Raw genomic sequence first — 14088 nt, forward strand, 5'->3', positions numbered from 1 at the left:
ATTATCAGAGACTAGCGACCCGCCCCGGCGTCGCACGGGTATAAAATATATAGCCACTGAAAAAAATATTAAAATCGATAGCCTATGCTCCTTCAAGTAGTCTACTTCTTATCTGTGCCAAATAACATAAAAATTGCTCCAGTAGTTCGCGAGATAAGCCCTTTCAAATAATTTCCCCCGTTTTTTCCACATTTTCCTATTAGTCTTAGTGTGATAAAATATAGCCTTATAGTCTTGCTCAATAAATGGGTTATCTGACACTGAAATAATTTTTCAAATCGGACCAGTAGTTCCTGTGATTAGCGCGTTCAAGTTAGCCCTTTCAAATAATTTTCCCCGTTTTTTTCCACATTTTCATCTATTTCTTCGCTCCTATTAGTCTTAACGTGATAAAATATATCCTATAGCCTTCCTCGATAAATGGGCTATCTAACACTGAAAGAATCATCAAAATCCGTTGCGTAGTTTTAAAGAGTAAAGGGAACAAAGGGACATGAGGGAAAAAAAAGCGACTTTGTTTTATAATATTATGTATGGAGATGCATAAAGAAGGCTGTATAGCTTTGATATGAAGTCAAAGCAGATACATACGAGGGCTGCTATTTATGTATCCGGAATTAAAAAAAGAAACAAACATATATCATTTAATATGGTTTTATTGCTTTTCAAAATATTCGCCGCGATGATCGACACACTTTTGCATACGCTGGAACCAATTTTCATAGCACTTTTTCCATTCTGATTGAGGTATCTCCAAAACGTGCATTTTGAACGCATCAACAGCCTCTTCGCGGCTCGAAAAACGTTGACCACGTAATTTGTTCTTCGCGTATGGAAATAAAAAGAAATCGTTAGGTGCCAAATCAGGGCTGTACGGCGGATGACCAGTCAATTCGATCTTTTGACCCTCCAAAAACTGAGTTGTTTCAGCTGAGGTGTGACAGCTAGCATTGTCGTGATGTAATATGATTCTGCGTTGTCGGTTGTCCTTTCTTATTTCTTCAAAGACTTCTGGTAAACAAATGGTCGTATACCATTCAGAATTAACCGTTTTACGATTCTCTAATGGCACTGTAGCCACATGTCCATTAATTCCAAAAAAACAGGCGACCATTTGCTTCAAAGTACTTTTTGCACGAGTAACTTTTGTTGGTTTCGGCTCATCTTGGAACACCCACACCGTTGACTGTTGTTTAGTTTCGGGGTCATATGCATAGATCCAAGATTCATCACCTGTGTAGATATTATAAACGGCTTTTGACGTACCACGGTTGTATTTTTTTATCATTTTTTTGCACCAATCGACACGAGCCCGTTTTTGATCGATTGTCAAGTTGTGCGGAATCCAACGCGAACATATTTTTTTTACAGCCAAATGTTCGTGTAATATCTTATGTATGCTCGTCATACTTATGCCTAAGGACGCCTCTATCTCGCGATATGTAACATGACGATCACGCATTATTAGTTCCCGCACAGCATCTATATTTTGTGGGACAACAGCTGTTTTTGGGCGACCTTCTTTATTTTCATCCGTGAGCATAGACCGCCCACGATTAAACTCACTGTACCAGTGATAAACAGTGGTTTTTGATGGTGCTTCATCTCCAAAAGTTGCGGTGAGTTGAATAAAGCACTGTTGTTGATTTAGCCCACGCCGAAAATCGTAGTAAATCATTGCACGAAAATGTTCACGCGTTAAATCCATGGCAAATGAAGACACGCAATTTTCAAAATGACGCCACAATGGAAAAATAATTGACAGTCACATGAAACAAAATGTATTCTTCAACCAAAGAGTTCTATTTTCAAATGTTGTAATTACTTTTTAAATATTGTTCTTGTAAGTGGCCAGTTCCGGATACATAAATAGCAGCCCTCGTAATAACAACTGACTGAAACTTATTTGCTATGAATGATGGATCGTTTTAATCAATCGAAATTAATTTGAGTAAACTAGTTTGTTGAGCGTGATGAGCGTTTTTTTACGCTTTCGCCAGTTGTTCAAAACGATACGTAGCAAATAAGTGGCCCTACGTAGAGAAAAAACCGGTGGTAGGCAACGTAGTTTCTTCGTTCGACTTTCAAAAAGTGTATCATGATACCCATTTTGAATAAAAAGATATTTTATTTTATTTTAATAAGCTGAAATAACCGATAATAATTAGGCACTTACCTTATCTGCAAGTCTGGTCATAATGACAGCAGTTGCTTCTGTGTCGAATTGTGGTCTGCCAGCTCTTCCCACCATCTGAAGTATAGTGCTGATACTATATTCCTAAAGTAACAAAAGAGCAATTAAAGTGACTTAGCCCAAGAGGCGAAGGCATGTTTAAGTAAGAAAAGCAAACAAAAGTGCAAATTAGGTAAATCTTTGGCTTGTTAAACGCATTCGATTAGTAGCATCTTACTTAAAGTTTAATTAAATTTAATTACAGACGTTTGTTTACCGTAAAATGTTTAAACCTTTTAAAAGTATACTTTATATAAATAATTTAAAAAGATTGCACATATAAAAGAAATCATAAATCTTCCAATAAGGAATCATTAGGAACTTAATGTTATCTTACAAAAATGTCAAGATGCATTAGCTGTTTCTTTTACCTGGTAAGTTCCATTGACGTATTGCTGGGTGTTCTTTACGATAACGAGATGTGCTGGCAAATTCACGCCCATTGCTGAAAGCATAAAACATTGTCACACTTATATATAAATCAAACAATAATGGTCCCAGAATAAATCCTTGGGGAACACCCATTGTTATGGTGGCAGAAACTAAATTCATAGGTATATAAATTGAGACGTAAGTAAAACTTAATATCGACCTCAATTATACAAGTAAAGCAAGTTATTCACTTCAAGAATGTATTTTAGGGATACACAACTACATTTTTAATGAGTCCCATCATGCCAAAAATCTACGTCCTTAAAGTATGCAATTTAGCTGTTCGCTGTGTTATAAGACAATAATATCCAGATGTTCCATTATAAAAACCACGATAAATTAGTCTCTCGTGCACAAAAGAAACTCAAGTAAAAAGATAAAATCTGATAAAGTTAAAATAAGATCATGTTTCAAAGACGTGTGATAATGAGACATAACTTAGGAAAAAGGAACGGATACATCCCAAATAACTGTCTGTCTCAAATCTGGTTTAGAAATAAGAGAATTAGCTAAATAATTTGCGACTATATCTTTATTAGTGTAATTTATTACGGTTTCTGTTAACTTATTTTATCCTCATTATAATATTATGTATCTTGTAAAATATTACACTTTTAAAATATTATTACTTATATTTCTAAAAATCTGGATTTTAATTTAATCGCTTTTTATTTTATTAAAATGTATATTTTTAAAATAGTTCATATTACAATATATATCAATGGACTAAACTATTTAAAAAAAGTACTTACTACTTTTATTGTTACTCCTAGAAAAAGAACTAAGGAAATAGAAGGCTCATAAAATTTTATTGCTACCTAAAACGACCTGCACTCAAACCAAACTTGCAAAAGGTACGAGATGAAGGGTGATGGGAAGGTAAAGTTTTTGATCTGTGAAAGTGTCACGTACAATACCAAATACAGAAGCTTATTTCTGGGCACATCAGCGAGCTGTTCCGTACCTGGATGCACGTTTTTAGTATGAGATAAGGGAGAATATATTATTGCGAGTGTATGGGGACTATGGATTACCCTATGTTCGCCTTTAAAGTTCAAAGTATAAAATATCTCAGAAATAAACCTACTGTAGTTTGACATGAATTGTGCCCAAAGACGATGAATGGATGGAGGAATGAAAAGAATTTACATATCAAATCATGTATTTACTAAGTTGATTTTGATGTTGTATTCAGGTTTTTAGGCAACTGTAAAGCAATGAAGTATTTAGTAAAACTTGTGGAAAAATTAGGATAGGATTCAGGATTTATGAGTCAAAGAAAGGGACGTGCCTCTTTTGAGGAGTCATAACCTGGCATATACTAGATTTGAACACATTTTTCTCGTAATCAAAAGCTCAGGTCAATCAGGTAAGTTCCAAAGTTTAACTAAATACTATAATATTAATATGTGTATGTAGGTAAGCTTAGTTATGTATCTTTACTATCACCTTTTTAAAACAAAATGCTCATAATATCGATGCGTTATCTTAAAGGTGTGCCACATGAGATAGAAAGGAGTAAGGAGTTCTGGGAAGTATGTGAATCGACTTATGTAAGATATTCGTCATTCCGAATAGGATGTGTGTAGCCGTGACACTCATAAGAGACGGTATGAACTTAGGCTTTTAAAGATACAAGATTAAACATAAATGTGAAACTTATTTATGCCTATTGCCTGCTATAATACCTACCTAGTCGCGTAATACTAAGTACTCACATACGGTTTTGCTCGATAGTTTTACTCCAAATCGAGCAATAGCCAATAATCACCGTGTGGACCGTCAAACTGACAGCTCGAAGGCACGCTTCGAGCCGGCTCGATGGAATTAAATATGTCAGTCATTTCCTTCGATTCGGAGTAAAACTATCGAGCAAAACCGTATGTGAGTACTTAGAATAAGACCTAATACTGAGTCGCGTATATAACATTATGTAGATTATTCATACTAATATTATAAATGCGAAAGTGTGTATGTCAGTCTGTTACCTCTTCACGCCCAAGCCGCTGAATTTGACTTAAAGGCATGTAGATACTTTGAGTCCCGGGAAAGGACATAGGATACTTTTTATCCCGGAAAATGTACGGTTCCCGCGCGATAAACTAATTTTGTCGCAACAGAGTTGCGGGCGTCATCTAGTTATAAATCTATACTAATATTATAAAGCGGAAGAGTTTGTTTGTTTGTTTGAACGCGCTAATCTCAGGAACGATCAGGTCCAGAACTAATCCGATTTGAAAAATTCTTTCAGTGTTAGATAGCCTATTTATCGAGGAAGGCTATAGGCTATATTTTGTCACGCTAAGACTAATAGGAGCGAAGTCATAGAGGAAAATGTGAAAAAAGCGGGGGGAAATTATTTGATAGGGCTTATTTGAACGCGCTAATCTCAGGAACTACTGATCCGATTTGAAAAATTCTTTCAGCCGAAACCTTGGTTGGGACGAAACACCAGAGTACTCGATCGGATGGCAGTTCATATGTTTCTGATCAGAAATTTCGGACAATTTGCGGCCGGCCCTAATCTCATAGAAATCATGTTCAATCATGCTTGTGTAAGTGTATACGTACACATATTTTTCACACAGATGAAAACCAATTTCGGTTACGTTTGATAGCTCGAGATTGTTGCTCTATTCCGCTAGGTATATTTACTTTATGTATAAGTACATCTTATCCCTCTCGTAATATAATATCTTTATCCCACTCGTAACTGTCTTTTTTTCTGTTTCAGAAATTTTTATTTCATAATAGTAGGTGTTTTTTTATGAATTATGAGGGCAAACGAGCAAACGGGTCACCTGATGGAAAGCAACTTCCGTCGCCCATAGACACTCGCAACATCAGAAGAGCTGCAGGTGCGTTGCCGGCCTTTTAAAAGGGAATAGGGTAATAGGGAAGGGTAGGGAAGGGAATAGGGGAGTGTAGGGAAGGAAATAGGAGAGGGTAGGGAAGGGAGGGTAGGGGATTGGGCCTCCGGTAAACTCACTCACTAGGCGAAACACAGCAACAAGTTTTCTGTGAGAACGCGGTATTTCTCCGGTCGAGCCAAGCATCTTCCACGACTGTTTTTACAATACTTACCAAGGGTAGTGGTAGTAATAAGTATGGGTAGTTTTCTATTGCGGAAAGCGTCTTCTATGGTCTGTCTCTCTTCATACAGCAGGCCGGCGTGATGGCACCCAACTCCGGCCAGTATTAACGACTAGAATACAATCCATACTAACATTACAAATGTGAAAGTGTGTCTGTCAGTCTGCCTATTACCTCTTCACGCCCAAAGACATAGGAGACTTTTTATCCCGGAAAAATGTACGGTTTCGTGCGACAAACGAGTTTTGGCGCAACGGAGTTGCAGGCGTCATCTAGTAACTCAATAAAACTAATACAATTAATTCATGGGTTTAGTAATTTGTGTTTTACCTGTATCTTCTTCGTTTTGATCCTTGAAGCAATTTCCATGAGCTTGGCCTTTTGTTCCTGACTGAAGCTGACTGTTAGTTCTTTAGACAGCGTTTCGGCAGTTAGAAGAACACTCTTACGGGTGTTGCAGAATATCTAGAAATAAAAGTAAGTATTTAAAACTACTAGCTGTCGCGGCAAACGTTGTTTTGCCATAAAATGATTTTCCCTTTTTTCCTGCTTTTCTCTTGAAGTTTTTTCTGATTTTTTTTTCTATAGACCTCACGGAGCCCGAGACCTTTCCAACGAATGCAAAACCGTGGAAATCGGTTCGTGCATTCCAGAGTTATAGCGTCAGGAAGGAAAACCCGACTTATTTTTATATATTAGATAACCTAACTACGTAAATTGTATAGTGCTGTAAATAAAATTGTGTTTAGGCGTTACGATGGAACAAACTGACAAACTATATAATTCTGACTCTAATAACTTTAAGATTACTCAGTGAAACTGAGGCAGTGTAGGCGATCAGCGCACATGTATATGTATATATTATCTATCTGGGAGAGCCGTGCTTCGGCACGAATGGGCCGGCTCGACCGGAGAAATACCACGTTCTCACAAAAACCGGCGTGAAACAGCGCTTGCGCTGCGTTTCGCCGAGTGAGTGAGTTCACCGGAGGCCCAATCCCCTACCATATTCCCTTCCCTCCCCTATTTCCTTCCCTTCCCATCCCTACCCTCCCCTATTACCCTATTCCCTCGTAAAAGGCCGGCAACGCACCTGCAGCTCTTCTGATGCTGCGAGTGTCCATGGGCGACGGAAGTTGCTTTCCATCAGGTGACCCGGTTGCTCGTTTGCATTTCATTAAAAAAAAAAAAAACAGCAATAACGTGTCATCATTTGATCGCGTTCCACCAAATACTAAAACAACCTATAAATCGGACACTGCGCCTTCCCCTTATAATTTTGCCGGTATATCTTAAAATTGTGCGCGGCCTATAGTATTCATACATAACGCATTATATTCTTACCAGCGTAGGTTTTCCATTGTGATACCTCTGTATGATGGGCCATATTTTGTAGTTGAGTATGATGTCGAACTTGAATATGCTGGCCCCTGCGGGACAGGGATAGCCTTCTACTATCCGTCTCAGTCGCACTGGACGACATTCATCACCAAATCTGCAAGAAAAAATAGATATTTTACTGATATACAGTAGCGACGTTAGTGTAGGGCGACGCTGGGCACCCGCCCAGGGCGCCGAATAATAAGTGGCGCCGAAGGCCTGCGGTGCTACCAGCTCCCGGGCAGTGGGCGTCGAAGAAATCGCGCCCAGGGCGCTGGTAGTACTAAAACCAGCACTGCTGATGTAGATGGTGCTCTCAGAAATTACACTTTATTCGCGCGCTCTCATTAATCTACACTTATTTCGGAGATTGAGCTGCCATTTTAAATTTACGGGTCACAACTATATTCGTATTTTGGTCCACCACATATTACGATCAATGAAACCCATATTATGCCAACAAAATCGACAGTGGTAATCAACCACGAGAACCCTTTGATAATATAATATATTATCTCAGGGAGCCCGAGGGACATGCTATAAGTGCTGCCGTTAACTATCTTTGAGCCCGCAACAAAACATTCCATGCTTTGTTTTTAGGGTTCCGTACCCAAGGGATAAAAACGGGATCCTATTACTGAGACTCCGTCTGTCTGTCTGCTAGACTTCCGAAATTTTCAGATTGTGTATTTCTGTTGCTGATATTATAACAACAATTATTACTATATAAAAACAAAATAAAATTAATATTTAAGGGAGACTATCAAATGTGATTTTTTGAAATTGAAAAAAAAAACACATCTTTTCGCCAACTTTCGCTCTATAACGGTACGGAACCCTTTATGCGTGAGTCCAATTCGCACTTGGCCGATTTTTATGGTCACAATATTTCCTTACTTATAAAACACAGCCGGTCTTTCCCTAGTCCCCAACCACGTGGCCACATCATCGGGGTTGCTGACCGTGGCCGACACCGCCACGAACCGGATAGGCGGTGGTGATGACGTGATGATGTGACCTTCCTGCTGCCGCTGGAGCTGTTCTATACGGTGGGACGATTGGGCTGATGCCTGGAAAAGAAGAAAAGGAGAAGGTCTAACTTACAAGTCTAGGCAATAAAGATTTGATTGATATAGTATTCCAGAGTGGAAGACGTTGGGAGCTGTGTCACCATGGGCGTAGCGAGGTACAGGCAGGGGGGGGCGGCGGCCCCCCCCTACAAGACCGATCGGTCGTTAATGCTCACGAGTTTCATACCTAAACGTGGAGCGGAGAGAGTTGCGAGGTGAGAGGGGAGTTAAAAATCACGAATTCGAAGTATAGGATTTTCTTAATCTGCCCATGGGCCGGTTTTAGCACCACCAGCGCCCTGGGCTAGATTTCCTCGGCGCCCAGGGTGCTGATAGTGTTGAAAAAATTTGGCGCCCCTTTTGTTTGCCTTCACCGCCTCTTTCGGAGTCAGGTATGCCCCCCCCCCCCCCCCATTTATAGAATCCTGGCTACGCCCATGTGTGTCACAGTTTTAACTAGTACAGCTCCCAACGATGACAACTGAATTTGTGTTGTGATTATCTTAAATATGGTAATATGATAATATTATAGTTAAATGAACTCTGTAAGTGGCCACGTGGCCAAATTTGAAATAATAATGGTGGTTATAATTTTAGATGTAAAATTGCAAATTTGTGACGTCACTCTAGGGAGGGGAGGGGTCACAATTGCGACCACCTGTGACGGGGAGGCTGGAGGGGTCTACAAATTTTGAAAATGGTGTGTTTATAGATGGTCCCTTACCTCAACAGTTTTCATTCTGCTAACAACAGCCTCTAACACCGGGCCCCGTGTCTCGTCGTTCAGGATATGCACCTCATCTATGAGGAATAGTTTTATCATCTCGACTAAGGCTCTGTGGTCCTTCCACCTGCGAGTGAGCATGTCCCATTTCTCGGGGGTTGTTATTATTATTCTGTGAATTAAATATATTCTACTTATTTATACATTACGGCTACATTTTATCCCGGCATTACCACGGAAACGGGAATAACCGCTGTAAACTGAAGTCCGTTTTATACGTGGGAGAGAACACACCGGCGTGAAACAGCGCTTGCGCTATGTTTCGCCGAGTGAGTGAGTTTACCGGAGGCCCAATCCCCTATCCTATTCCCTTCCCTACCCTCCCCTATTCCCTTCCCTTCTCTACCCTCCCCTATTACCCTATTCCCTCTTAAAAGGCCGGCAACGCACCTGCAGCTCCTCTGATGCTGCGAGTGTCCATGGGCGACGGAAGTTGCTTTCCATCAGGTGACCCGTTTGCTCGTTTGCCCTCTTATTTCATTTAAAAAAAAAGTCCGCGCGGAAGGAGTCGCGGGCAACAGTTAATTTATTATAAATGCGAAAGTTTGCCTGTCTGTCTATCCAACAGCTGTAAGAATGTCTGCCTCATGCCTGCTACTGCAGCTGTCTTCACCAGTTTTGATGGGTATGGAAATAAGTCCCGGGAAAGGATAAGTATAAAATGTTTTATCCCGAAAAATTATAGTTTTCCGCGCTACAATATCTTACAGCTTCATCATCCCACTTTGAAAGTTTTATATCTCCTGCAATTATTGTATTGCAACAAATATTTTTTGATGCATTGCTATAATATCTATTTATTACTGAGTTAAACTTTAAACTTTGTTAGCAACGATCATGTTTGTTTCAATTCCTAGAACGCTGCCGTCCATAGGTACGTGACGTGGTAGAGCCATGCTTCTTCACGAATGGGCCGGCCCAACCGGATAAATACCACGGGCTCACAGATAATCGGCGTGAAACAGCGCTTGCGCTGTGTTTCGTTGAGTGAGTGAGTTTACCGGAGGCCCAATCCCCTATCCTATTCCCTTCCTTGCCCTTACCCTCTTCTGATGTTGCGAGTGTCCATTGGCGACGGAAGTTGCTTTCCATTAGGTGACCGTTTGCTCGTTTGCCCCCTTATTTTATAAAAAAAAGGCCATAGGCCATGGCCTATACTGCCTATACACAGGGCCCGATCTAAGGGGGGGGGCGAGCCGGGCATTTGCCCAGAGCGGCAAAAATGAGGGGCGGCAAAATTGACTTATTCCTATCTTCCAACCTAGCCATCCACCACTTAAGTTTGAGAATTTTACCAGCTAACCTACCTTAAGTTTGCTAGTGGAAATATTTGAGTATTTTACTTAAATATTCCTCCCATTCCTCCCCCAACAAATATGTTTCCTGTAAGTATATGTAAAGGGCGGCGAAAATGATTTTTGCCTGGAACGGCTAACTGGCTAGATCGGGTCCTGCCTATACATAAATCCAGAGCTGAATAGTATGCAATATAAATCAAACTATATACCTATACGGCTTTAACTGTGGGAAGTCAACATCGGTGTCCCCGGTCACTTCTATACAGAGCAGGCCGAGCCGCGTAAACTTCGGGTACCACTCCGCCAGCCGCTCTGAACACAGCGCTTTCACTGGGGCCACTGAAAGGACAAACTTGGCTTTTTTTTGCTAGGTAACTTCGCTTTTAACCCACTTAAAAATAAGAGCGTCCTCAATATGACATACAGAATAAAGGACGCTGTTAATTCGTGTACTAACCCACAAAAAATTACGTATTGAGTTCTGAATGCAGTTATGTTCTTTAGATGATTTAAAACAAGCCTTTATTCAAAATTTAACAACCAAAAAAATTGTGGGTTAGGACTTACGACACTACGCTTAACAGTGACCTAGCTATGTAACATAATATTTTATTTCATTGGTTAGAAAGAAGTGATGATCTAATAACTCATAATCCAATGAGATCGAAATTTTTAAAAATACTCTTAGCTATATTCTTATCTAGGATCAAGTATGCTCACTCTTATCTTTAACTATTAGGTACTATAACTCCACTCGGGTTAACTTATCGCTAGCGGTCATTGACTCCCTGTCAAAAGCTTGTAATTTTCCATATAAACCGCGATTGACAATGAAGTGTCAGATATTGTCAATCGTGGTTTAATATGGAAAATGACAAGTTTTTGACAGGGAGTCAATGACCGCTAGCGACAAGTTAGCCCGAGTGGAGTATATAATATTTTATCGCGCTAATATTAAGTCCCTGTAAAAAAACAATAGCAATTTACATTCTTGCGGTAGGCAACGAATGGTCAACACTCAACAATCGACACACGATTGGTTTAATTTAGCCAATAAATAAGTAGAAATACGTACTGTATATAATTTTATAGTCTCCGGTGTAGTTGTTCTCTTCAATTTCCGTCAGTAGCTGAACTATGGCCATTTCGAATACAACGGTCTTCCCCGAACCAGTAGGCGCACAGACAACCATAGACTTTGCTGCAATATATCATACTTTATCTGGTACTTATTAGTCAAAAATTGTAAATTAATTAAGTCGAGTAGGACAAGGGTTCTTATTATTACGAGTTGGTATACAGTAACATAAAAGCCATAAAAAGTGTAGACCATATTATTAGTCTGTCAAAAAAGTGAAGAAATTAAAAAGTGGCAACATCGTAGTATTATCCCTTTTTTGTTAGATTGATTTGAAAGGGATGACACTATGATGTTGCCACTTTTTAATTTCTTCATTTTTTAACAGACTTGTAAATAAAATGTAATTACCTGAATATAGAGCATCGTCGATTAGTTTTGATTGTACCAAATTGAAGTATGGATAAGTAAAGACAGTTCGATACTTTGAATCTGAAAGTAATTACTAATAAATTACAAGATAAGCTAAAATTTTAAGTATAATACATAGTTAGATACCTCTTTAAATATTTCTTGTAAGTATTCATTAATTTCACTTTAATTTCATACTTAAATTCTCAAAACTTACCGATTTCATCCGTGCACCGCAAATCACCCTTTTGCCCATACCCTTTGGGTGGCCGAATACGATCAGCTTCTAAAGCAATATTATTTTCAACATCTTGCTGCGACTCATGTGAGGAGGGAAGTGATAAGGGTTGAGAACTTAGCAAATCGTCGTTAAAAAAATCTGTGAACTTCGATCTAAAAATCAAAAAAATATGTAAAATGTTTTATTTGATCAGACACAATAATAATTATTATAAAAGGACATACAGTTTATTACTTTCTGGTGTCATCTTGTGATAAATCAACTTTCCACTTTAAAAATTAAATAAATATTGTAATGTTAAGTAATTGCAGTTTTCTTACAAAAGTTTCAAAGATTATGTTCTATTCTATTTAAAATTTAGCGCCAAGATGATGGGGCGAAGTATTTTTTTTATTAAAATTTTAGCAACAACTAAGTACCAATCGTTCAGTTCATTGAGATCATTATAATATATTAAGTGTATGATTGAGATCATAAACCTATAATACGACAGTATATATTAAGTCTATGATTGAGATACTATTATTAAGAGAGAGCCTTATATCGGTGTATAAGCGTCAAAAGCGTGTAATGTTATGTCCTACCTACTAGGACATAACAAAGGATTCGGTCTGTATATTTCATGTAATAAAAGTGTTACTGCCGATCCACACTCGCGCGCAACAGCGCGCCGCGGACCGCGGCGCGGAAAACGTACATTTTTTCGCAACAAAATAGCTTATCTCTCTTCACGTAGTCTACTCTGTATCTGTGCCAAATAACATACAAAATTGCTTTAGTAGTTCGCGAGATAAAGCCTTCCTAATAATTTTCCGTTTTATCTTTTAACCACATTTCCTCTGTTTCTTTGGTCCTATTAGTTTAAGCGTGATAAAATAGCCTATAGCCTTCTTTGATAAATGAGCTATCTAACACATTTTTTTTATCGGATCAATAGTTCCTGAGATTAGCGTGATCAATCAAACAAACAAATATTTTTTAAATCGCTTGACAAAATCGAATCTTGATCTAAATGACTATGAAAAGTCCCAATGGGTCATAATAGTCTCATAATCATGGGATGCATATAACTTATAAGGTATAATATTATGGTAGTGATGATGAATGTAATTTCAAATTTGCATTGTAGCATATGCTTTCCGTTCTTAAAGCAATGCAAAGGAGTTCTCTCAGCACCTTCCCAATCTAATCATGGTATATCTTGGTGCAAAATCTTACTTGTTGATTGCACATGCTTAGACTACTTCCCACGAAACCGAAGTCACCACATTTTTCCATATCAATTTTAAGGAGTTCCCTCGATTAGCCATGGCTCCCAGCATCAGATCATCAGTTTTTGTGAGTATAGTACCAAATTGGGATGATACTCTGTACGCCAAAAGAAAAATTTTGAAAATAGGTTCACAGACGGCGGAGTAATCGTTGAATATAAAAAAACAAACATAACACCTCCCCCATTTTGAAAGTCAGTTAAAATTGTAGCCTATGTGTTACTCTGATGTATAAGCTATATTATTGTAAAGTTTCATTAAGATACATTCAGTAGTTTTTGCGTGAAAGAGTAACAAACATCCATACATCCAAACAAACTTTCGCCTGTATAATATTATAAAGTAAATAAAGTATATAAAGTATAAAGTAATAAAGTATATAAGGTATAAAGTAATAAAGTATAAAGTAGGATTAATTATATTCTGTTCACTAAACAATGCTGGCATGTCTTGTATGGCAAAAGCCCTTATTAAAATAAAGATTTAAAAAAATCGCTTTGTCGGTTTTCTGTCCCGCAGAAATAGGGGAACAGGCCGCGAAGTGTGAAATATATGCGAATCGGATCTCTCACTCACGCTTCGCAGGAATTTCGCGGCGCCGCGGTGTCGAGCACGGTTCGCGCGCGAGTGTGGATGATGTCGGGGAACCAGCCGCGAAGTGCGAAAAATATGCGAATCCACTCACGTTTTGCGGAAATTCCGCTGCGTCGCGCGCGGTTCGCGCGCGTTTGGGGATGGGGCCTTAAGGTTTTTAGTGAACATTTAATATTAGATATTGTTGATTTTTGTGGTTCCGT

General features: G+C 38.8%; 1 protein-coding gene across 1 annotated transcript in view; it reads right to left on the reverse strand.

Moving 5' to 3' along the window:
- LOC121732929 (probable ATP-dependent DNA helicase HFM1) overlaps positions 1-11435 on the reverse strand; it is a 52389-nt gene extending 40954 nt beyond the window's left edge. The window contains exons 1-9 of the mRNA XM_042122958.1: positions 11366-11435; positions 10500-10629; positions 8933-9104; positions 8036-8208; positions 7103-7253; positions 6089-6223; positions 5750-5870; positions 2605-2678; positions 2177-2278 (exon numbers count right to left, since the gene is read on the reverse strand). Coding sequence (XP_041978892.1) covers positions 2177-2278; positions 2605-2678; positions 5750-5870; positions 6089-6223; positions 7103-7253; positions 8036-8208; positions 8933-9104; positions 10500-10629; positions 11366-11435 — 1128 coding nt within the window. The remainder of the gene's footprint in view (positions 1-2176; positions 2279-2604; positions 2679-5749; positions 5871-6088; positions 6224-7102; positions 7254-8035; positions 8209-8932; positions 9105-10499; positions 10630-11365) is intronic.
- Between the last annotated feature and the right edge of the window lie 2653 nt (positions 11436-14088).

Source organism: Aricia agestis, chromosome 13 (genome assembly GCF_905147365.1).
Source record: "Aricia agestis chromosome 13, ilAriAges1.1, whole genome shotgun sequence".
Lineage (NCBI taxonomy): Eukaryota > Metazoa > Arthropoda > Insecta > Lepidoptera > Lycaenidae > Aricia > Aricia agestis.